The sequence below is a fragment of the Temnothorax curvispinosus genome, unplaced genomic scaffold, assembly GCF_003070985.1.
Source record: "Temnothorax curvispinosus isolate PA1 unplaced genomic scaffold, ASM307098v1 QBEX01015383.1, whole genome shotgun sequence".
Lineage (NCBI taxonomy): Eukaryota > Metazoa > Arthropoda > Insecta > Hymenoptera > Formicidae > Temnothorax > Temnothorax curvispinosus.
This window is the reverse complement of record NW_020225163.1, coordinates 212333-236698: the sequence shown is the minus strand read 5'-3', so window position 1 is coordinate 236698 and position 24366 is coordinate 212333. Positions and strand designations below refer to the sequence as shown.

The 24366-nt window shown below is 42.1% G+C and overlaps 1 protein-coding gene across 3 annotated transcripts; it reads left to right on the top strand.

Moving 5' to 3' along the window:
• The first annotated feature begins 6147 nt into the window (after positions 1-6147).
• Positions 6148-24284, top strand: LOC112465612 (inositol-trisphosphate 3-kinase homolog). 3 transcript variants are annotated; one of them, XM_025033233.1, is made up of 5 exons: positions 6148-6374; positions 22545-22850; positions 22956-23164; positions 23251-23722; positions 23808-24284. In XM_025033233.1, the coding sequence occupies exons 2-5, from the start codon at positions 22587-22589 to the stop codon at positions 24009-24011; spliced, it is 1149 nt and encodes a 382-aa protein (XP_024889001.1). In that variant the 5' UTR covers positions 6148-6374; positions 22545-22586; the 3' UTR covers positions 24012-24284. The 3 variants fall into 3 exon arrangements, with proteins under 3 accessions (XP_024889001.1, XP_024888998.1, XP_024888999.1); XM_025033230.1 differs by lacking the exon at positions 6148-6374 and adding an exon at positions 11675-12562; XM_025033231.1 differs by lacking the exon at positions 6148-6374 and adding an exon at positions 12437-12562 and having other exon boundaries at positions 22529-22850.
• Positions 24285-24366: the final 82 nt, after the last annotated feature.

Below are 24366 nucleotides of genomic sequence, written 5' to 3'. Positions count from 1 at the left end.
TTTCACGCGAACCGAGGTTCACCCACACCCCCCCCCCTGCTTTCGGGAGAGGTGCGGTAGCCCCGAAATAGTTCACGCATACACTTTTCACGCGAACCGAGGTTTACCCACACCCCCCCTGCTTTCGGGGGAAGTGCGGAAAAATTTTCAATAACGCGCGAAACGAGATGCCACATTGGTTAGTTGACGCGCTTTACAAATTTTCAACTGTTTAACGCGCGAAACGAGATGCCACATTGGTTAGATGACGCGCTTTACAAATTTTACACTGTTTAACGCGCGAAACGAGATGCCAGATTAGTTAGGTTTTCACCCCCACCTTCCCCTGCTTTCGGGGGAGGTGCAGTAGCCCCTCCTCCGCTTACGTGTGTATATAAAAGTTGCGTTTTTAAGAGACGTACAATTTGAAACTTTTTGTTCTAAAATGTATATTTATTTAAATAATTAAAAAATATGCAAAAAATTTCTTTTTTAATTTTTACCTAGAAAATGACCTTTGCGCCAATTTTTATTGACATATTCATAATTAGCATATCAAAATATAAGAGTATACAAAATTTCAGAACGATCGGAGGTATGGGCTTTTCGGAACTTTATCCATAATTTTTTAATAATTAAAACTCAAAAGGCTTTCGTTTAGTTCGAAGTACTTGCACATATGCACGATAAAAAATTCTTAATGGAATTTTTTGCTTCTGCATTTTTCTTGCGGACATTATGAAGAACTTTCAGATATTTGACTCTCAATAAGTTATTCCTGTTTTTATTGTGAAAGATCTCAGAAATTGTTGTCGTATTTGTACTTTCTGGCTCAAAACGCAGAAGAGCAACTGATATATGTAAGTATGCACAAGTATTTCGAATTAAAAAGGAACCCCTTCCGAGCTTTGATTCTCAACAAGAATACTTTTTTCATCATTAAGGTTATAATATAGAAAAAAACTGTTGTATATTTTAATCTATAAAATACTATCATACATAAGAATCTTTGAACAAAAACTACTGTATTTTTTAAATTTTAAATCTTTGGAAAAAAGTTGTATATTCTAATCTAATTAAAAGAGAAATTGTTGAAATCAAAAGATTGCGCCAAATAAAAAGAAGAAATATAATAAGCATTTCAAAGATTAAACATTTTTAAACAATACAAAATTTAGAAATGTAATGTATAAAAATTATTTATATAATTTAAAAAACTTGGCGCTGCTAGATCTCAAAATATAAGGTAATGTAACAAATATTGTTTTTAATTTAGACTATAATTTAACAAACATATGTATCACATACACGCTCATATTCATGAAATATTTATTTACTTATTTCAGCCACAGCAGCGCCAAGTTTTTTAATTAAATATTTTATTATTGGAATTAAATTTTTTCATTTTGTATTGTTTAAAATTGTTTAATCTTTTAAAACATTTATCATATTTCCTCTTTTTATTCAACACAATTTTTTTATTTTAAGTAATACTTTTTTTTTTTAAAAGCACTTTTAACATTTTTAAAATCATGAAATGTTGAACAACATTTATTATTCACCTATATAATACATTCTTTTTACGAAAATTGTTATCATTTACGTTGCAATGCACAATTTTTTTTTATTTTTTATTGGATATATTAAAACAATTTTGTACAAAAGATGTTTTACATATATGTATATTAGTTTATCATGATTTTTTTATATATGAATATATCGTACCGTATTTTCTAGATTTACTAGACTTCTTTATACTTTTGTTCTTTTATGTATTATTTGTTACCAATTATAAATAATAATTTAGATTTTATTTTTTTTTATTTTATCTATTATAACATACTATACTTGCTCTCGCTCTCTCGCTTTCGCTCATCTTGCTATCAGCGCAATCTTGTGTCTCGGAAAAAGTTTAACCATACAGAATTTTAGAAAAGGATGAAATGCGTGCAGTATATTAGAAGAAAAAGAAAGAAGTCAGATGACGACGACGACAACGACCACGACTTACTTAATAATTTCGATATATAGACTTTAGATTGTTATATCTCTCTTTATATAATATGTAGAATAAAAATAAAAATACTTTTGTTACATAATTTCAGTTTGCTCCATCGAATAAGCCTATTAACAGCTCAATCGATCAAGCGTTACTGTTGTGGGATCCGATAATCTCAGCCGGCTCTCAACTCATCTCGCGTAAAGATATACAGTCGGCCTCGCTGCGCGTGAACTTAGCGCGAAGCACGACCGTGTCTTTTGATAACGTTGATCGTTACATAATACCCCGGTATTGCAACACCATTATGCCATCCGCCATTAACGTCGAAGGCATTGTTGCATCGCGCTGCGCCCGCGGCCGCTTGTTTTCGCCTTGAGCATTCTTCGGCAAGTTACAAATGCTGAAACTTTAATAGAGTTCCATCGCGATGAGCAGCGAATTGCGGATAGACGAGGATAGAGAGCGAGCGGCGACTTTTCGAAAGAACCATGTCTCTCGAGTAGACGGCTCCTCGCAAGCCGGTATTATCGATAATGTGACACATTGAACAAGCTGAAAAATAAATAGTACTTACAATTAGTGCTAGAAATACAAAAATATAAATAGAAATAAATGTATACGTGTATATTATAGATGTCCAGATTTAAATATAATCCGAACGTATCTTTAGGATGTCGTCCGTTTGAATTAAAAGATCCTGCTCGTTTACGCGCGAATCAATCGGTCAACTTTTAGGTTCATAGATACAACCATGTTACGAGGCTAGTTAAAGAGAGCAACGGATCATCGTGCGGCAACATTGACCTGATTAAAAAATGATAAGAAATAGAAAATATTCTCCCCCCCCCCCCTTCTCCCTCTCTCTCTCGCGCGCGCGCGCGCGAGCAAATGCGCGCTACATTTGTGTTCTATCTCGCAGGACTGAAACTAGGCTACTGCAAGGTCCTTGCTGACGTTCATGCGATACATATGGAGAGTTTCTTAACGATCTTTCCTTACCAAAAGAAGAAAAATGCTGCGGTTATTCGGGTATTTTCTCGTAAATAGGGAAATATAAGCGGCGATTGAAAGAATCAGGAAACGAAAGACGTGTTAAAGAGTCGACAGTATTAAAAAGACTTAGCGTTCACGAGCGTTCTAATTATAGCCAAGAAAGAGACCTCTCCGGCGATTCGCGTTGCCATATGGAGCATGTTCGGGCAGAGCGCAAAGGGTTAAACAACAGGCTTCGTCCAGCGTGGCGCTTCCCGTGGCCGATTGGCATTCAGTGAGGATCGGCCAGTCCACCGGCCATTAATTGCCCATTATATCGTAACGTGGGTGGGCCGCGGAGTGCAGTATATCCACTCCGCTTCTTCCTCCCGTCCTTCCTTCTGATACTCGACGTCCTCGTCGAAATAGCGATGGGGACGACACTCGTGTCGGGCGAGGTGCTGCCATGTCGATATATGTCATCGAACGAGCCCGACTTCCAAATCTTTTCCATTCCCATGAGGAAAATCCCTCCCGTTGAAGAAGAACGATCCTATCCTATCTTCATAATATGCCCAGACAGCATGCATGTCCAAAATCGGGACATAAAACGTCTCAAAGACAGTTTTAAGGCATCTTTAAGACGTCATATGTCCCGACTTTGAACACAGTGCTGTTTGGGTGCCTACTAGAATCTTAAGAATCTACAAGTATGTCGTCGGCCTCCGATACGAAGTCTCCCCGTTCTCCTCTGCTCCGTATTTTCGACCGACGAAAACCCGTTCCGGCTCGGCATAGTTTCATCGGCCGACGTTCTCTCAAGGCCCATCCCGCCGCCGCGCCGGCTCGGGCCCATCACTAGCCGCATAAATATATAGCCGCGGATGGAGTAGCAAGCATGGATTTAATGGAACGGTGGAGCGGCCGGCCGCCGCGCCGCGCCGCGCCGTTATCGTCCATCGCATGTATATATTGTGTTCCAGCGGCCCCGCGCGCTCACGTGACACTCGGATAGATTTGCGTCAATGGTGACCTCCGCACGCTCCGCTCCGCGGCCAACGCATACCATGTTGCCTGCCCGCCAGCCCGCCTGCCTGCCTGCTCGCCTGCCCATGCCGCTGCGTGCGTACACGCTTGCTTACAGCCGCGAGCGCGCGGCGTGAGACCGGTGGGGCTGACCGACGCCGACGATGAGGCGAGAGAGCGGCGCGGCGGAGCCGGACACAGAGTGGGACAGGTTCCTTTTTCGACTGTCGCAATTTTCCCCCGAGGATTCTATCCTCCGCGTAGCGCGCACGAGACTGGAAACTGCGCATTTTTCGGTGCCACATCCGGTGCCGTCGTATCTGCTGCGTATACGCAGCTCCAGCCGTGGCATGGCGCGGCAATCCGCGGCGAGCCGTTCGTCGACCCAAGAATGCGGTTGCTCGAAAATTTTCACGCTTAATACCAATAAACTGTCCGAACTCTCCGTTTATCAGGCAAAGCGGTGGCTCGTTAACGCTCGTTAGCGCTCGTTCGCGACTCTCTCGCAACAATTCGCACATTTTTCAAGCACCGAGTTTCGAGAGCGCGGCTGAGTCTCCCCGATCCGCTTATCGCCGCTTTGGCCGATTGCGGAATGGAGACGAAATGAGAGAGAGAGAGAGAGAGAGGGAGAGAGACGAGTGAATAATGTTGAGAAAAAATAAGGAAAAATAGTAAGCATCGACGTCAATGGATGTAATTACCGACAATGTGGGGAATGCTGGCATTTATTCCGCGACCCATGTGATCGACGCGTCGCATGCGTATGCACGCGGTATCGAAAGTCGCGATATCGGAAGCGACAGAATTGGAATTGACACCCGCCTTATCGATTGTATCCATATGTATTACGTACCTATAAATAATATCGTAAATAACTCGTCGTCGCCCGAGACCCGAGACGCGTTTGTATTCTCGATCGAGTGACCGTTAATAAATATATCTTTATAGTCTCGAGGACTCGCTCGATTGGCTACAGGGCGCGACAAAGTAGACGTATAGATGTAAACAGACTCGAGGTTCCGAAACCTGTTTCCATCTGCCTGGGCTTTATTTTTAAAACATCTTCAATGCAACGATCTACGAGAGCCTCATTAAATTGCTAATCGCGCGGGCGCAAAAGACATTAACGCGTGTAAAAATAACGATAGAGACGTACTCGAAATCGATTTGTATGGCGGGACTTGGGCAATCGAGGAGAGCATACGAATATGTGATTGAAGGATGTGTGTTTCGCTCTAGACCCTCTAACAGAGTCCCGTCTTAAAAACGGAAACGCCAATACTCGTGAGAGGAAACGCTTTATCGCGCGTCAGTTTTCCGTCGTCACGTCGGAATTAGATAAAACGGGAGGAAGGCGCGAAGGCAGGAAAAAAGATAAATTCGTCATGTGCATCGCGATGCGATAAAACGACTATCGAAACGACTATAGGAGCTGCCGCGTACGTGCTTCACGGTTGGCCGCCGCCCACGTAACTTCCGCCGCGCCGGTAGATCGCAAATTACGAATATCCTCTTTGCCTCGCGATTATACCTTATTTGACGTGAACGAAAAGAAAACCATTATCCATATAAAAAAAACATCGGTAATGACCCGTATATAGGGGGGTCATTAGGTCAGCAATATAGAATCGTAATTATTATCGCGGTTAATTATGAAACAGTCGTCATCGTGACGGGCGATGGATAGGCGCGGTAAGACCAGTTCCGGTCGACCTTATTAATTTTTTTTCTAAACCTCTTTTTCTTCAAAACCAGACGTCAGTGCTGACATCATCGAGTTTTGATCTAAAGCACACGCCAAGAGCCTTACTCCCTCCGGCATCGTCTCGACGGCGGCGGTAGACCGCTGGACCACTCATCTCCGCAACGGAGATCCGCATTCATCTGAATTGGCTTCTTCCACGTGACATCATTATTTAGAATGTCAAAATTCATAATAAAAAGAATCGGTGATGCGTTTCCAAGAAAAAGAAATAGAATACACAATTATATATACGCCTCGGCCGGCACGGAACATCGCGCGATCAATTCTGAGACGGCGAGTTCGTCACTGTCGTACGCATCATCATTCTTTTTTAATTTCACAGAATTGATCGGCGAGACATCTCACCTCCGGCGAAGCCAATATTTTCACGACGCGAGACACGTTTGCCAGTACAACACGATGCTCCCAACATTGGACATCGTTATTATCATTGTCGATTGTACGCGTGGGCGTGTACTCGTCCAAGGGCGAACCGTAGAACCGTAAAACCGTCGTGCTCGATTAACGTCGAGAGGAAGCAATCTCGTTAAAGATGGTTTATTAAATCACCTTAGACCGAAACATCGCGGATTGAGAAGAGGTCTCGATCGGGAAACGGCTCTACCGTCGCATTCAATTTTTATCAATGTAAGTATACATTTGCGCATGTAAAATATAAGCCAAAACGACAATAAAATTCTTGGAATTTTGCGACGAAAAGGACGATGACGACGACGTATCTAAATCGACAGACATCGGGTAGAAAAATGTATGCGTATATTTATATCTATACGTCAAATGCATTTACGTGCGTCACTATATTATATCGAAAAAATCTGTATGTCCCAATATTTTTGTATCTTTCAAGAACATCAATTATTTAAAAAAGAATAAGAAGGTTATTTTTAGTGTTCTCCTTCTAAAGAATACACTAGAGACGTTGTTCTTTCAAGCTCAACATGTTTGAGGTAGATCTGCTGAAGAGAGAAAGAGAGTGAGAGAGAGAGAAAGAGAGAAAGAGAGAGAGAGAGTGAGAGAGAGAAAGAGAGAGAGTGAGAGTGAGAGTGAGAGTGAGAGTGAGAGAGAGAGAAAGAGAGAGAGAGAGAGAGAGAGAGAGAGAGAGAGAGAGAGAGAGAGAGTTGTGCTTTATATTCATACATCTTTTTGCAATAACAATAGTTTTTTGAGAAATGTCACAATGCACGGCTGCACCTTAGCGTGTATGAAACATTCGACGCCGACGCAACGACTCGCATTCTTGGCAATCTCATTCCGTGATTCGTCGCGCTGACACATCATTGCGAAAATCTTCCCGACTATCTCGTAATCGATTTCTTAAATCAAGGCCGCGCAACGTTGCCCATAATTGCCATTCGCTGCCGAAAAATCGACGAGTAGTGGCGGGATCTCCGTCAAGATGCTCCGCCCTGAAACATACATGATTAACATCTTAACGCAACCGAGATGCCGCGATAAACATATTTCTAATAACGATATCATGCTGACAAACATTTCAACTCTGTTCTCAAGCACGGCTTATGTCCTCTCTAAAAGGCGAAGAGTGAAATATCACTAAAAACGAGTGAAATGCAAGTATAACAAAAAGTGAAAGATGCATGAGATTGTTCACTTCGAGCGATTCGCCACTCTATAAGAAAGAGTCAAATTGCACTCTATAAGTTGGAGTTAAAAGTTATTGCACTCTTTTCGAGTGCAATAAATCAGTGTCCATAAGAATGAATTCCGCCACTCTACAATTTTGAGTGGAAAATTTCACCTATTAGAGTCATTTATCAGCCGATCTTTAGTGATGAGCTAGACTCAAAGCCCGTGCGTCACACTATTGCGGACGCGGATTGGGGTTGCAAATCACGAATTATAATCCAGCCAATCCTGCCAATCACAGACGAGCAGCTCATCTGTGATTGGCTGAATTCCGATTCGCTTTAGAGTAAGATTGTAACACTTCGGTAGAGAAGCCTCTCTAAAAATTTGAGTGAAAAGTTCACTCCTATCTTATGATGCCGTATTTATACTCAAATTAGAGAGATAACCCTCTCTTTTGGAATGACTATCGTAATCACTCTAATACATTAGTAGCGAAATCGCTCTACGAGATTTAAAGAGTTCGTAATGAACGAATTTCACGTATCAAATGATGCCAAGGGGCCTTGTATACAAAGCCAAACATCGATACGGGACGTAACGGAACTCTTGCCACCGTGATATCTCGTAACGTCGCGCTAACGAACGCTCTAAGCGCTCTAAAGCGTCGTCTACAATGGCAGTAGGAGTATACAGTAAGACGTAAGCATTAAGTTATTGACTAATGGGATTTTTACAATTCACAAGAATAATCGACTGTGGTTGGTCAATAGCTTACTGCTTACGTCTTACTGCATATTCCTGTTGCCATTGTAGACGACGCTTAAGGAGGCTCTTACCTCGATCATAATATGACAGATCTTTATGAAATTAATATATGTTGTAAAGTGAACCACAACGGACCGATGCCCAAAACTTGAGCATAGGTTGACGATAAAAACTGTAAAAATATCAGTATTGAAATTCGCATTTTTAACACAGGGCATATGGTAAACACTAAAATTTTTACCGGAAATGATGTATTTTCTTGGCAAGTTTGCGAGCCAGGTAAACAAAAAACTAAGGAATTGTAGTTAAAATAATAATCTTTCTAATGATAAGAAGAAAACTTGGTGTTGACGATTAGTTATAAAAGATATTGTAGTTTTAATATGACGTACGAGAGGTTAGGACGAATGATCTTCCGAGTGTCAAAATCGCGCGAAGTTTCTAACCTCACTTGCACATGTCTTTTCTCTGCGCTGTATGGTAGCGGCATAATTATTCTCTCGCGCATTGACAACCTTTATTTTCGCGAATTTTCCTTTCATTTTCCCTCTCAGCATTCTCACGTTATATCTTTCTTTTGGCTCCATCTCTTCATCGCATCATTCGCTACAACGCTACACGGCTACACCTCACTTAGCTGCAGACTGCTACAGACGACGTTGTGACACGCGCATGTTCTGCTCTTTAGCACTGACATAGTCAACTGACTTATTGTATAAATTTTAATATTTACACTAATAGAACATATAACTTACTCTTACACTATGTAAAAATCATTATTTATTTTTTTATTTAATTTTCCGATAATTTTATAACCAATTATTAATGATAATTTTTCGGTTGCTACATTGATTAGAGCAGCCGGGTAAGAGCCTCCTTAACGTAGCTCGACACTCACCGAGAGAAACGCCAGGCGGATACCTCAACCGACGAATCTGGGCGGATTTTCGGCCGTCACGTTTTAGCGGCATTCCTCGCGAGGAACGTGAGAACATGCGAGAGATCGTGGACACCCCAATTCCAATCGGAGACGCGTCGTCCGTGTGTGTTCTCGCGTCTCGTACTTACTCGTATTTCCGCGGTGGTCGATCATCCTTACCTTGCCGCCCGCGCCAACGAATAAAATCGTCACCGATTGTCACGTTTACGCGACGCCGGGAATAAGAATTAGTTCAGTCTCTCTTTTTCTCCTAGCGGAAACATGCAAACGGGCAACGACGTCGCATCGTCGGAATCCGGAGAAATTTCCGCGTGAGATCGAGAGAGCCGTGTTTTTCGTTCTCCAAAAACTCACGTAAAGACGATCGTAAAAACAGCGTCGAATACGCGCATAGCGGGCGTCGACTTTCTCCCTGATAGCGCGATTTACGTCAGCAAGTGGCACCGATGACCGGGAATCGCGCCAATAGATAGCGACCATCGATCAACAGTTCGGGGTGACTTTGACTAAACTCCGATTAGCTTATCGAGTTAATACCTGCATTATTTTAGTAATATGGATGAAATTATTAATTTTTTGCTGTTTGTCATATCGAAAAGAAGATTAGATTAGGGACGACAAATTTATATAGTTGAAAGTTTTGCTCTACAGCGAGTCCGTTAAATTAATCCACCGATCGAGTCGATCGGAGTTTGGTCCAAATCATCTTTAGCATTAGATAAGAATTATTGGGCGAGATTAGCGAACAATATCGTAGAAGCATATTTGAATGATAGTATCGGCGTGTCCGACAAACGGATTCGAAGACCGCTCTCGTGAACAGGAACCTCTTGAGCAGTCCTCTTGAAAAAATGTGGGACGGCGACCCCGAAATCGTTCCGTTTTACGCTTCACCGTGGCGCGCCTCGCCTCGCGCACCGCGACGGATCCAGTGAACGAGCCAGGCTCCTCCGATAGGATCTATCCTGATTCGCGTCGCGGACCGCAGCCGGAAGTGAATCAGCCGTGCGCGATCCCTCTTCTCGCTCGCGGATTCCGAAAACCTCCGGTTCCGACGGTCAGACTTAGAACCTCCGCACAAGACTCTCGTAAGATAGCGTAGCGTAACGTAACGTGGATCAACGCACGAGAAACGTATTGACGTATAACGCCGTAACCGATACGTTTCTTGTGCGTTGACCCACGTTTCGTTACACTACGTTACCATACGAAAGTCTTGTGCGGAGCCTCAATCGGAAGATGGAAACGAGCTTACGTCAAGCACGAGAAATGTCGAAGCCGTTCGTGAGTCATTTGTTGCGGGCTCAATATGCAAAAACCAAACAGGGCGAGCTCGTGGGAAAGCGGCCGTAGTCGAGGATCGGAATTGTTCGTTGACGCGAATTTCGCGAAAACGCGCTCGCTTCGTTATATATATTCTTACTTCTTACTCAACTTAAATAAATTTGATTTTTCTCGCGCTGCCCTTTCTTCCTATTTCCCGCTCGACTCGCTTGCATATCGTGATCGTAGCGTTTTCATTCTACGCATCTGCATAATATGAGAACGGAAAAGGTCCAGACAATGACTTTCCGTTCTTTTTTGTGTAAAACCTTTTTTGTGTAGCTGAACTTTTGGCGTGCTTTTCATCTTTTCTCTTTCTCTCTCCAACGTTTGATTGTAGACCTATTTCGACTAGACTCTCAATTAATTTGATCAACTTGATTAATTGTCGATTAACTTATTAAGAAATACATACGTGTATTATTATTCTCCCAGACAACACAATGTCCAAAATCGGGACATAAGACGTCCTTAAGATGTACAAATTAGAAAAAGATAAGAAGTAAATTAAACCTAGATTAAAGTTAATCCGTATTGGTAAAAATGGACATTATTCCCGTTTATTGTTAATCCGCTCGATCTTTTTCTCCTTAGGCGAGAAAAGAACATATACAAGTCCAACAATTTTCAGCGAGATACGAAATTGTGTCGAGTGGTCCGGTCCAGGTAGAAAATCGTGAGCACGTTTTCTCAAAGCGTGCACAGAAAAAAAAGAATGTTCTTGATTTGAAAATATCTTTAGAGTTTCAACGTAGAAATCTTGAAATGAGATTATATACTGCGTTAAACTTGTTTGAAGAAAATTTGCTTAAAGAAAACTAGCTTGAAGAACTTGAATGAAGTCACTATATATACAGTAAAACTAACGAAAAAAAATGTTGAAATAAAAAGTTGAAATTCTTATAAGAAGATATAGATTGTTTCATATACTATAAGCAAGAGATCACTACTTATAATCTTTTTAATTTTATAAGAATTTCAACTTTTTATTTCATTTTTTTCTGGGTTGCACTATATAATGACTTCATTCAAGCAAGTTTTCTTCAATATAATTTCATTTCAAGATTTCCACGTTGAAACTAAAGATATTTTCAAATCAAGAATATTCTTCTCTGCGTGAAGACGACCGGCTACGGCCGGGTGTTACGGGAAAAAAGGGGCCTGGATTTATTTATTTTTCAGCCTTCTCCTAAACCGCAAATCACCAACAGCCTACGTTCCGTACGTGGCGTATACCGGGACAATCGGCAGCCGCGCTCGGGGGGAGGGAGAGCATACCGATAAAACTACACTCGTGCTCTCTCGTCGCCTCAGTGTGTCAGTGTTGCGTCGCCACGGTGTGTATGCGAACGCATCGCGCAGTGACATCGCGAAGCGCAGCGCAGCGAAGCGAAACGGAGCGGAGTGAAGTTGCCTTCGTCTCGCGTAGCATAGCCGAGTATATTTGTGCGGCACGCAGAAGCGGTGACGTTAATGCACTCGCGCGCGCGCATGCGAGAGACAGAGAGAGAAAGAGTGAGAGAAGGAGATCGGTCCGGTCGGAGCAAGAGAGGGAAGGAGAATGATGCGGCGACGCGGCAGGGGCAGGAGGGCGACACGGGAAGTGTAACGCGGCGAGCAGGATAAAGATAGAACGAGTCGAGCGAGTTTGGAGGGAAGACGACAGCGCTAAACGGAAGTGAGAAGAAGCGAGCGGGACGGAGTGAGAGCAAATGCGACGGGTGCGAGAAGGAGGGAGCTAGGGACTGTCGTAGTCGTAGCCGAGTTCGGTCGGCTCGGCCAATCGGCTGCGCGCACGCTCGCGCTCGCGCGCGCCTACAGGGTGGTTTCGTGGACCGCGCGACGCCCTGCGCGTCATTCGTCGATTCGCCTTCGCCTCGCCTCGGCCGGCACCCGATGGAGGTTAGGTTCGCCGACGTTCGTCCGCGCTGAAGTGAAACACTCCCGGTGAACGATCCCGAGCCGAGAACGCGCGCGCGCGCGCGCGAGAGAGGGACACAGTCCGGACAGTGCCGCCGTCGACTCTCCGTCACGTCACGCCTGTGGTATTTCGTGCGCGCAACGCGTTCCAAACGGATAAATAATGTCGAGCAGTGTGTGTCACGCGCCCCTGCCAGCACGAATGGAAGCATTCACCACGAGGCTCTGCCTGCGTGCGGTCGATCAGTATGAGCGGCTTCTACAGACGCACTTCAACAAGGTACGCGGCCGCCCTGCGGATCGACACAATCCCCGGTACCCCGGATTGTCGGGGGGAGTGGGAGGGGGACGGAGGAGGCCAGTCGCTCCCCGTGCCCTTTTCTCTTTCCGCGCCTCTCGCGAGAATCTCCCGTTTCGCGCGAGGACGCGTCGATGGAATGCCAAGTATGAGATTAAATGCGCAAACGGCGCGCATACGCACGCAGCTGTGTCTACATGCTCTTCTAGATTGACGTAATCAACGATAACCGGGCAGGCCACGTCGTTTAACGCGACCGGAGTACCCCGGCGTACAAAAATTCGTGAAGGACCTTCGGGATACGGGATACTTATGTCGCGCAACACCGAATCGAATCGTGTAACTATACTACTCGTTTTTCAATGGAAGATCATTGACCCGTTATTGTTCACGCATTTACCCCACTGGGCCTACGTCCACGATTTCATCTCGACGAGTGACCGTGTATCGTACAGGGTGTCCTGAACGAAGGCTACGTCGGCGCGATGGCCGTTTGTTAGTTAATCGAGATAACTCGACTCGTGTTCGTCTGTTAAAGCGGTTTCATCGATTCCACCGCGTGGTGGAACTAAAGTGCTCGTAATATATATTTCAGAATAATCTATTCATTCTATTCCGGGAACACGCGTTTTTCTAGAACGCAAGTAACGTAGATGTAGTAAATAGAAAATGCGGGAAGATGAGATGAAAAAAAAAAAGAAATGCGCGCTCTGTGTCTCTGGACAGAACAGGTAGCGTACATTGAAAAAAGTGATCGATAATGGTCGCTGATTTCAACATCTGTTAATCTCTAACCGACTGTTAACCAGCTTCTATTAGGTCTGTTTGCGTTGTCTGCACTTTTTGCACTTGGAATCTTCTCTTTTTCTTTCTCCAACGCCCAATGTAGATTTATCTCGTTTTAAGTGCAGGAATTTTTTAAAATTTCAAGCAACACGAACAAATTTATTGGCTATTCTGAAAAGTTGACGGTCGTCAACGTATCGTTAGAGGTTAACAGACTTTGGAAATAGTGACCTTAAATAAAAAGTGATGTTGCGTCCCTGATGATCCATTTATTCGTACGTATATAAGAACTCCTTGTATGAGAATAGCTCGTCTAGAAAAATCGAGAATAAATGAAGATGAAGATTCTTCATTTCAATATCCTTCGATTTCTATCAACCATCAGCCGTCCTTTCTTCTTTCAGATTCGAAGTTTTTTCAAAGAAATCCGTTGGGAAATGAGGAATCTTTTTTACATATAATACATATATAATAAACAATTATTTATTTCGATCTGACTGGCCACTTCATTGAATATTAACTTATCACGATATTTCGACCATGGGGGTTGTGGTCCTTATCTAGTACTAATCTTAGGGCCGGTCTACAATCAGTCGTATATATGTCGGAGTCGGATGTCGGAACGTAGCCGATGGTCCAATGAGGAAAATTCGTTTCCGAAAAAGAAATTCTCTCATTAGACCATCGGCTACGTTCCGACCACGGTCGTGAATACAGGTCCGGAAACTCGTCCGTTTTTTTGGTGGTGAGGGTGACTCGCTTAATGACGATATTTTCATAGGTTTGCCATGTGACCACGCGCGTCGCTGCGTTGCAAGGATTTTTTATCACGCATATGCGTTGTCCACTAATCCGTTTCACCGTAAAGGCTCCCGCATAATGAAAAATATAAGGAACAAGGAACAGATATTAGCGATTAAAAATAAGAAATCAGGAATAACATTAATCGCTAATATCTGTTCCTTGTTCCTTATATTTTTCATTGCGGAGGCCTTAACCAATACAATATTTTTATAATAAATGTAAGATAGAAAATAGTATATGCAAAAAGCAGCGAGTTTTGTAAATAGTTGGCTCAATCAACGTTTTAAATGAGTTCAAATATGGATGAGTGGTAGCAAGAGATCCGCCTTGCAGTCTTACCGTTTTTAGTTCGATTCTGACTATTGATTTTTTTTATAATTATTTTACAAAAATAAAATAAAAAGCTTATATGCTTAAGTCCCCTTTTTGCAATAAAATCCATAAATAAAATAAAATACATCTATATGTTAAAAATGCTCATCGTACACCGTACAATTAATATGATTAAAGCAATGAACTGAACTAATTCGATTTTTCTACAAATACGTCGTTAACTAAATTCGTTAAAAAATTCCAAGCGTTAAGCATTAAATCCACGGGTGTATTGTTTAAATAATGATTTTATTTTTGTTTATTTACATTTTAATTTCTATTTTACTTAACCATTAAGAATCCTTGTATGTTCACGACAAATTTATTTAAATTACTTTTGAACTTCAATCTCTGAGGACGGTTATTCAAGTCCATACTAAAGTCTATATCCGTCGTTAGCTCGGTGAATGCCATTCACTAATCTTTGTGCTATTTGTGGATCCGTTTGACTGGATACAATATTCTGTACAAGTTGCTGATATTGTTCTTGATAGCAATATATGAAATGGTAAAGAGGCGTACTGGCGTTCGAGATCAGATCTGAATTCATTTAATGTGACAAAATGAGACTTATCAGCAACTGAAAGGCAAAATTTAATATTTCAAAATTTGCTGTATCCTAAAAGGTACGTTTATATGCTCATAAGCTATCGCTTGTAAAAACTTACGTTCAAAGGGTGCCATTATGTCTTTGCACCGCCGTCCTTGCGTAACTTCTTTGTGAATGTGCATGGTCAAGGCTTGGATTGTATCACAGCAAAGGCTAGCTACTTCATTGCCAAATGAATATAAACCTAATTCTACTAATGACGCTAAAAGCTGCTGCAGCAATTTAACAGATTGCAATTTGGCACGACACAATATGATTAATTTCGTTGTCAATTTAATCACTTTCTAGGACTTCGTACGTTCGTTCATTCAATATGTCAATATGTAATATGTTATATATAATATATGACATATGTTATATGTCATATGTTATATGTCAATTTAAATATGTATTTGCGTTATTTAAAAAATCTCTAACCTCCAGCGCTCCAGGTGGTGATAGTGTCAACTACATAAAATGACTTCACTAAGCGAGTCACCCCCCACTACTAGAGTTTCCAGACCTGTATTCACGACCGTGGTTCCGACATCCGACTCCGACATACGACTGATTGTAGACCGGCCTTAAGGTTGTATGACCCGTAAGATCTCTGCCAAAAGTTTAAGAAACGTAACATAAAGCTAATTAGCATATTTAAGAAGATATTCTTTACTGGAAAGTAATATTTATGTTAATATTTTATTAAAATGACGGTTGCCTATGTTTTTAAGAGCTATAGAGACATTTTTATGCATATTTTCTCGTATGCTAACTTTCACTTTTAATGATTTTTAGAAAGACTGTACCTGACTTGCAACTGACACAAACGAAAATCTGAAAGTGTGAAAATCTTTAAAAAGTAACAAAACATAGTAATTACTGTTTAAAAATACTAATAAAATTATATTACGTTATTTATTTACGTCATTTATTAATAAATTAAATACAATAGCTTTCATAAAAAAGTATTTTGATCGCGACAACGTCGCATTTTCTGTAAGTTGGTAGCATTGATCTCACTCGACATCAGCTGCGTGAACGCGAAGTGTGCTCTGAGCACGTGTAATATACAGACGCAACGTTTGAGGTTAGTTTTCGCTTGCGCTACGAAAATGCCAAAAGTAAAACGTTACATGTGCCATGGAATTGTTACAATCATCTGGTGTGGTTTCGACTCGTGTCTTCAAATTACGTTTCCCAGTATTTGTCTGTGCTATTTAACCGTTGATTGTACACTTTTTCAGTGACAACTTTTCCTTTCCACATGTAACGTTTTACTTTTGGCATTTTCGTAGCGCAAGCGAAAACTAACCTCAAACGATGCGTCTGTATATTACACGTGCTCAGAGCACACTTTCGATACACAGGAGGCTCTATTGGAAAAAGTAACGGACCTCTGTAGTATTTGTTATCCTTTACGGAGAGTGACGGAGAGAGAGGTTCTAATGTGACGTTATAGTGCGCTGTTGCCGGATCTCTGTACTTACGAGTTCAGTGAGACCAAGCGAGACTGTTCTCTGTTTGGTTTTTATTCAATATTTCAGAAAATATCCTCGAAGTCATAATTTTTTTGGTTCTAATTTGTTTGTAAGATGTTTATTAATATTTCTGCAAAGTTTTAAAAGGATGCCATATTTTCTTCGATATTAATTTCTCAAATGAAGTTGAAAAAACAGTGAAACTTGATGAATTTCCATAAGAGCCCATGTTAAATTCAAATTGTTATAACTTTTGAACGGGCCTCGCAAACTTGTTCAAACTTGGCACAATGCTTTATTATTATAATACTCATCACCTGACAAAGTTTGAAGAATTTGGCATTTTTTCTTTTAAGGGGTCATACAACCTTAAGTCATAACGTAAAACTATGGTCATTATACAAAATATCTGAACTATAATAAACTAAAAAAAATTAAAATATAACAATATATAACAAGCTGGAATATAATAGTTGCTTTCCATTTACATCAAAACTCAGATAATTCTCACTTGTGATGTCATTCTGTTTTTATTATTTATTAATTCTCAAAAAGGATAGAACGACGTCACAAGTGAGAATTATCTGAGTTTTGATGTAAGTGGAAAGCACCTATTAATGACTTATAGTAAGCCACGGCGCGCGCGCGCGGGCGCATTGAAAGATATTTCATCTCTTTATCGTGTATCGTAAAACCGTGTAAATAATCTTGCCGTTTTTATCAACGTTTCTACTCGACCAACGAACGTGACGAATAATCAGGTATCTTTTCCTGCATTTAATTTGTTGATAAACATATTATGCCTGCAGTGCATAAAATTTCTTTTTTTTTACCGTGAGAGAAAAAGAGAAAGAGAATAGAGGAACACGTTCGATGCAGCTGGCGCAACAGGAGGTCGCTCGAGCAGTGACGTAGGTACATCTTCGTTCTTTCCGAAGCTTTCCAACTTTCTTCGCCTCGCCGCGCTTCCTCGAATCCTCCTCGAACTAATCTCCGACCCGGATGGATCTTCGCTTCGCCTCTCGCGGTATCGCAAAAGGCGGATACCGACGATTAATCATGATGCGAAGCCTTGATACGGGAATACGCGTGAAAAATAATGATAGGTTTTCCTATTAATGACGCACGCGCGCATTACCGAGCGGCACAGTCATCATTGATGATATGTAGTGGCATTAATATTACACGTCCACGTGCCGCGATCTCGCAGTTGGACGCAGCGCGGAGAAAACGAGGAAAACGGGGAGGAATATTCATAAATTCATAATTTACGGATACCACGAGTTCTCGTGACACGAGACGCTTTGTCGTGTGAAATCTCTCCGCGCGTTTCGATCTCGACGGACGAGGTCGAGGGAGACGCCGAACGATCTCTCTCCGGACACTGGACAGGCAGGGATGTCCAGCGACGGGACGCGTCAGCGTGCCACTTCAGCCTGGCAGGTTGAAAGGGTTAAGCGTGTAACCTAGTTGGAACGAAAGAACCCGCTCGACGATGTCTTACAATTTCGCGGAGCGATACGCGGCTGCGACAGATCGCTCGAGGCGCGCGGTTGACACAGTTTTAAGCGCGCGGATACACTTGTTACCGAGTCGCGCTGAACGGCCACGGGAGTTGGTTACGTTTTGCCGTTGGTAATAATCTCGCCGTGGTAATTTAATAACGGGAATCGGGCGCGGGCGCGAGCGGCACGTAACGGCGCAAGGTAACACGCAGGCGGATTGTCCGCGCCGGACAACATCTATTGCCCGCGCGTTGTAGTTTCGTTAACGTTAAAGCGTCGCGTTACTCGCGGCACCATTTGCCCGGCTCTATTTATCGCCACAAAAGCCATTTAGCGGCGATTCGAGGCAGGATGACCGCGAGCGTGATTGATCCGAACGCGTGTCCGGCCGAACTTAACGGACGGAGGCTATACTTAGTGCGCACGTTACGGCGCCGTCGTTATGCACAATTAACATTCATTTACGCTTGTTTTCCTTTCTAAAACGCAGGCGTATATTCATAGTTACGAACGTAATCCTCCGTATTTTTTCAGAAACATTTTTTTCAGTCATTTTCCTTTCTGTTGTGGAGATTTTTTTATTACGAGGAGCCCGCAGAACATTTTTGCGGCGGTGAAACATTATAAGCCTGTGCGTTTTCGCTGTACTTTTGAACTAGTGCAATAAGTTAGAATGAAAGAAAATATATTTGTTTCATTCTGACTTATTGCACTAATTCAGAAGTGCAGCGAAAACGAACAGGCCTATTGTAGCGATTTGTCGGCAGCTGACTGAACAATCTTGGTTGTTTGCGAAATTTTACGGTAATCTACGATGTGTGCATGATGCGATAAGATTATACATTTCAGTTCTAAGTATAGAAAGAAACCGCACTGTTAAAATAGCTTAATATTTTGTACTGTGCTGTACTTTTCGTTTGGTTCTATCGTGATAAAATTGATAAAAACATTGATAAAATTAGCGATAAAAGAACTTCCTTGCTTATCTAAATTGTAATACTGCGCGTTATAACACGAGGAGATATAAAGAGAAGTCGACAAAGGAATTGTAATTAGAAAGAGAAATTAATGGCTCGTTGATTTAGCGCGTTGATCGAGAATGCAGGATAGAGAAAATAGACATTCGAGCTTAGCGCGGGATGTACTCATGTTCTAGTATCATTAACGAGAGATTGGTGTAAGACTGACACTGTAGCGAAAAGTAATACCTTAAGGGGGTATTCTACTGTAAAATGCGCTTTTTTCGGAATTTTTTCAACAAGAAAGTGAAAATTGTTAATATCAGTTTTTTATGTATATATTTTATTATCTTTAGAGAACATAAAAAATATTTTTTGAAGCTGAATTAATGAATATAAATATTAATTATATTCATGAATATAAATATTAATAACCCTATCGAATACGTGGCAAAAAAACGGTGCTCATGATTGCGCCCATTCTGGTTGTCTGAACTAGAATGGAATAAAAAAATAGAAAATTTAAAAATGGCGGCACTTTGAAAATTTAGTATGAATTTTCTTAATCTTTCGAAGGTTGCCAAAGTCGTAAAAACATTTTTTTTTACTTAATTCTAGTTCCTGCTATAGCCAAACTCATACTAATTAACCCTCAGTTACCTTACGTTTTTACACCCCGATATTACCTCACGAAGGTCTGAGAGACCCCTGCCGTTTTCTCCAGCCTGTATCTTCAAGACAGATGCATCAATTTGAAGTCTTTTTTTTTTTTTAATCAATGCGTCTTTTAAAGATCTACAAGACTGTGCAAGTTAGATTATTCCAAGTTAAAAAATGTAAATGTTATTTTAAAAAAGAGGAAGACGTGTTTTTCTGAAAAAGCGAAAAACTTTGCTTTTTTTCAAATTGATGTAGTACTGACTAAAAAAAGATATAAGGGTTTTATGAATGTTTTGAAAACCTTGCACGTTTTAACAATGTGCAGGGTCTCTCAGACCCAGGTGAGGTAACTGAGGGTTAAGAATCTTTTTGAATTTTTTGTTTCAGACAATCAGAATGGGCGCAATCATGGGCACCGTTTTTTTGCCATGTATTTGATAGGGCTTAATTAATATTTATATTCATTAATTCAGCTTCAAAAAATATTTTTTATGTTCTCTAAAGATAATAAAATATATACATAAAAAGCTGATACTAACAATTTTCACTGGTTTCTTGTAAAAAAATCCCGAAAAAAGCGCATTTTACAGTAGAATATCCCCTTAACTGGGCAGTGCATATATTTGTATCTCGATTTGTATATATTTTGAAGGTGACTATCGTTTTAATTTATTATCTCGCGAAGATTATCTTGTATGTAAGACGCATTCGCAAGATGATTTGTAGAGTTGATGAGTTAATGCGAATTTCCTTAAAACCCGTATCAGACTACGGATTGGGATTGAGATAGGATTGAAATTTAATCAATGAGAATAGAGAAAACTGATCTCAAGTTTAAGTGAACTTTACATTGATTGGTCGAATTTTAATCCAATCTCAATCCCAATCCGTAGTCTGGTACGGGCTTAAGCCCGGGTCTGCAATAGGCATTTTATCCCTTCGTAGTCACATTTCTCTAGAATCCCGCGGTATAGTCACACTGGATCGTATTGACCCAGTCGATTTTTAATGGTTGCCATTTTAATGGTATCGGTCCGATCGGGTTCAAATAATTCTGGAACAATAAAACAACTGCGGTTTTGTGAGAAATCAAATGGCAACATATTGAAAAAAAAATCGTGAGCGGGTACATGATTAACGGTCTCTACCTATAGAGGATACTTCAAACTCTTGTAGGGAGCGGACCAAATCCCATTTTAAGCTAGGCATTTAGCTGATATTTAGATCCAAACCGACTAAAGAACCGACTAAAGTCCTGGTTTCAACTATCGGGCCACCCGGACGGCTTTGCACCCGCCGGTCCTGGCACCGTCTGGAAGAGGAAGGTGGGTCAAATTGACCCATGTGGGACTACAAAGGGTTAAGCTCTAAGCCTTAAGAAATTGATCAATCACATTCGAATTTAAGGAGAATAATCGACTGTAATTGGTCGATTTCTTAGGGCTTAGGACTTAAAACACCTATTGTAGATCCGGACTAAGGACAACTTCAAAGTTTCTGCAGAATTCATCATCGATTACAATTCAAAATTAAATTCAATTACAATTCAATTAAATTACTTGAAGCAAAATTTTTAGCTATACCTACGCAACTCGTTGTCTGTAATATAATATTTTTCGTTCCATATGTTGAACAACAAAAAGTTCAAGTTAATAAGTCTATGTTAACAGAATAGTACAGGTGTTACCTGCTTTTTAAGTTAATCGCTGATTAAGTTAACTGAAATTTCCGATCGAAGACACCTTAAGCATGCGAACATCGTGCCGTGCGTGTAATGAGTATAAATTGAGAGAATTAATTCGCCATCGAGTATGTGGAATCGAAATTCAAGTCCTGTGAAAAAATGTTAAATTCGCCGGTCTAAATTAAGCGAGGTATAACACAAATAGATACACACGGCGAACAACCGCATCATCGCCTTGCATTAAGAACCTCGACATTTCGATCGTCTCTCCCCCGTTCCCGGTCTCCCTCCCCTTTCGAAGCGATCGCGCACCGCGAACACGCTGAAATCGGCCCTGCTATGCGGCGACAAGTGGCACGGTGCAACTTGAATAAAAGTCACTGACGTCAGTAGGTAGCGTGAGACGCGATCCGTATTTATGAAACAATCGCGCCTCGAGTTCTGTTTTTTCTCTTTCCTTCCTTTCCCCTCCCTCTTGCATCCTCCTTCAGAGAGGCACGCACGGCGGCCGGCGGGTGACGGCGGCATCATGCCCATCATGGGCGATTTTTTGTCCGTTCTTTTTTTGTCAACTTCGTAATGAGATCCGCCGATAATTCGCGACATTTATCTGGTTACGTGTAAGTCAATAATACGTTCCCGCGATCCATCAAACGTCCAATTAATAACTAATCAGTTTGCCGTCACCCGCAATCGCAGAGACATGAGATGAGATGCGAGCCAATAATCGAGGCCGAAATCACGGTCGAATTATCAAACACGTGGACCTTGCCGCGCGGAGATTAAAATGAATGGTGTATCGCGATATCGAATATTCACGTCGAAAAGCGCGCGGTAACGCGACTTAACGCGAATAATAATAAACAGCCTTCGCGCACCGCGCGCGCGCTCGCGCGCAGGCTTGTCACTTTCAACGTAACGAGATAACTCGGATCATCTTGTGATCGAAGATCGTCTCAAATTTATTGATTCCCGCTTCAGTGGCGAGGCCGATCCGGTCGGATGCAATCTCGTCGTATCGAGTCCCCCCCGGTTCCGGACGACTGAAATTTCGAGGCGGCGCGCCCTATAGCGTAACACATTTGTCCCGGTTGGATTAAATTCTTAGTAGGCCTCTCTGGTTGCAGCCCTCGAGCAAGGAGCAAACGCAATTGAGCAGTCATGATTCGATGGGCAACAAGGACCACCGTCGACAGAAAGATGGGCCCGGCAGCAGCAGTAGCAGCACTTACAGCGCCTTCCGTCAATGGCGACGGAGCACTTCGATGGGCTCTCGCGGCAACCGATCCAGCAGCGCTGGCTCCAGATCATCCAGCTTGCTCGCCAAATTGCCCAACGATCCGGCCACCATACGAAAGATGGAACAATTCCCCCTGGTCCTGTCAGACGCGACGATGCCGGACGAGGATCTCTCCTTGAAATTCCTCGCCCTGGTACGTGTATTTATATTCATACCTAGCTAGTCCGTAACACACACGTGTGCGCTCGTTTTCCGAAAAACCATTTTACCTGACTTTACGTCATCTTTCATGTTCCAGAATGCTCTGGATCTAACAGCGCCAGCCAGCGACGTACTCTTAAAGAACCGACTAAAGTCCTGGTTTCAACTATCGGGCCACCCGGACGGCTTTGCACCCGCCGGTCCTGGCACCGTCTGGAAGAGGAAGACCGGTGGCGCTGAAAATACGGAGCGCATTGTTTATGAGACCCTGAGCAAGGAGGAAGCATTGCGGGATTGCATTCCGAGGTTTGCTTGAAAATCCTTTCGGTTTTTTATGGCGACGTAAGTAGGTAGGATAGACCTCAGGACTCAACTTTTGTTGCTCCTCGCAGATATTACCGGGAGGTTGAGTACAAGGGCGACACGTTCATCGAGCTGCAGGATCTGCTCTTCGGTTTCAACGATCCGCACGTGATGGATATCAAGATGGGCACGCGGACTTTCCTCGAGTCCGAGGTGTCCAAGACCACCGCTAGGCCAGACCTCTATCAGAAAATGATTGCCGTCGATCCGGACGCACCGACCCAGCTGGAGCACGAGCAACGCGCCGTGACTAAATTACGGTACATGCAGTTCCGCGAACAGCAGAGCTCGACCTGCAGCCACGGTTTTCGCATCGAGGCGATGAAGCTGCCAGGTGCACCGCCGATCACCGATCTCAAAAAGATCAAGTCGCATTCGGAGGTGCTCGACATCATAAGACAATTTCTCAGCAAGCGCGAGGACACTCGTCAAAAGATCCTCGCGCGTCTCAAGAGTCTACGAATTAAAATTGAGGAGTCGAAATATTTTGAAACTCACGAGGTACGATACGTTACTTGTTTCTGCCGATTGTCATAAGGTTTATTTTGTACATCTATTTGTTCAAACTCATTATTTTATTTTTCAGGTAATCGGCAGTAGTATTTTCATGATTTTCGACAGCGAAAAGGTGGGCGTTTGGCTAATAGATTTTGCGAAAACGCGGGAGGTGCCGGACGGACGAAAACTCACGCACAGGCGTCCTTGGGAGGAGGGCAACCACGAAGAGGGTTTCTTATATGGATTGGACAACTTAATTTCAACCATAGAAGAAGTCCGCCTTTCTCCATAAATATTTTCAATGCTCGCGTGACGGAATTTAGGAGACTTTTCTACTCTATAAAACGTCGTTTACTCATACACATGTAACGAGTGAAAAAAGTATTCGTATTCCATCGTTTATAAACGATTTTTAATTAATGTAAGTGCGCCAGTATCATCGGATCATCGAGAAGTGGAGTTTATCATTATGATGAGTAAAGTGAGTAAAGGCCGGTTTTCACACGCAATGATTAGTGGCGCCAACTGACTGGCATTCATTGGCGCCAGAACCGACTAGCAAACTCACAAGTATTTACACAGTGATTGGCGTATACTATGGAAAATATTTAACATTTATTAAACACACAGTAAATGACAGCAAGCAT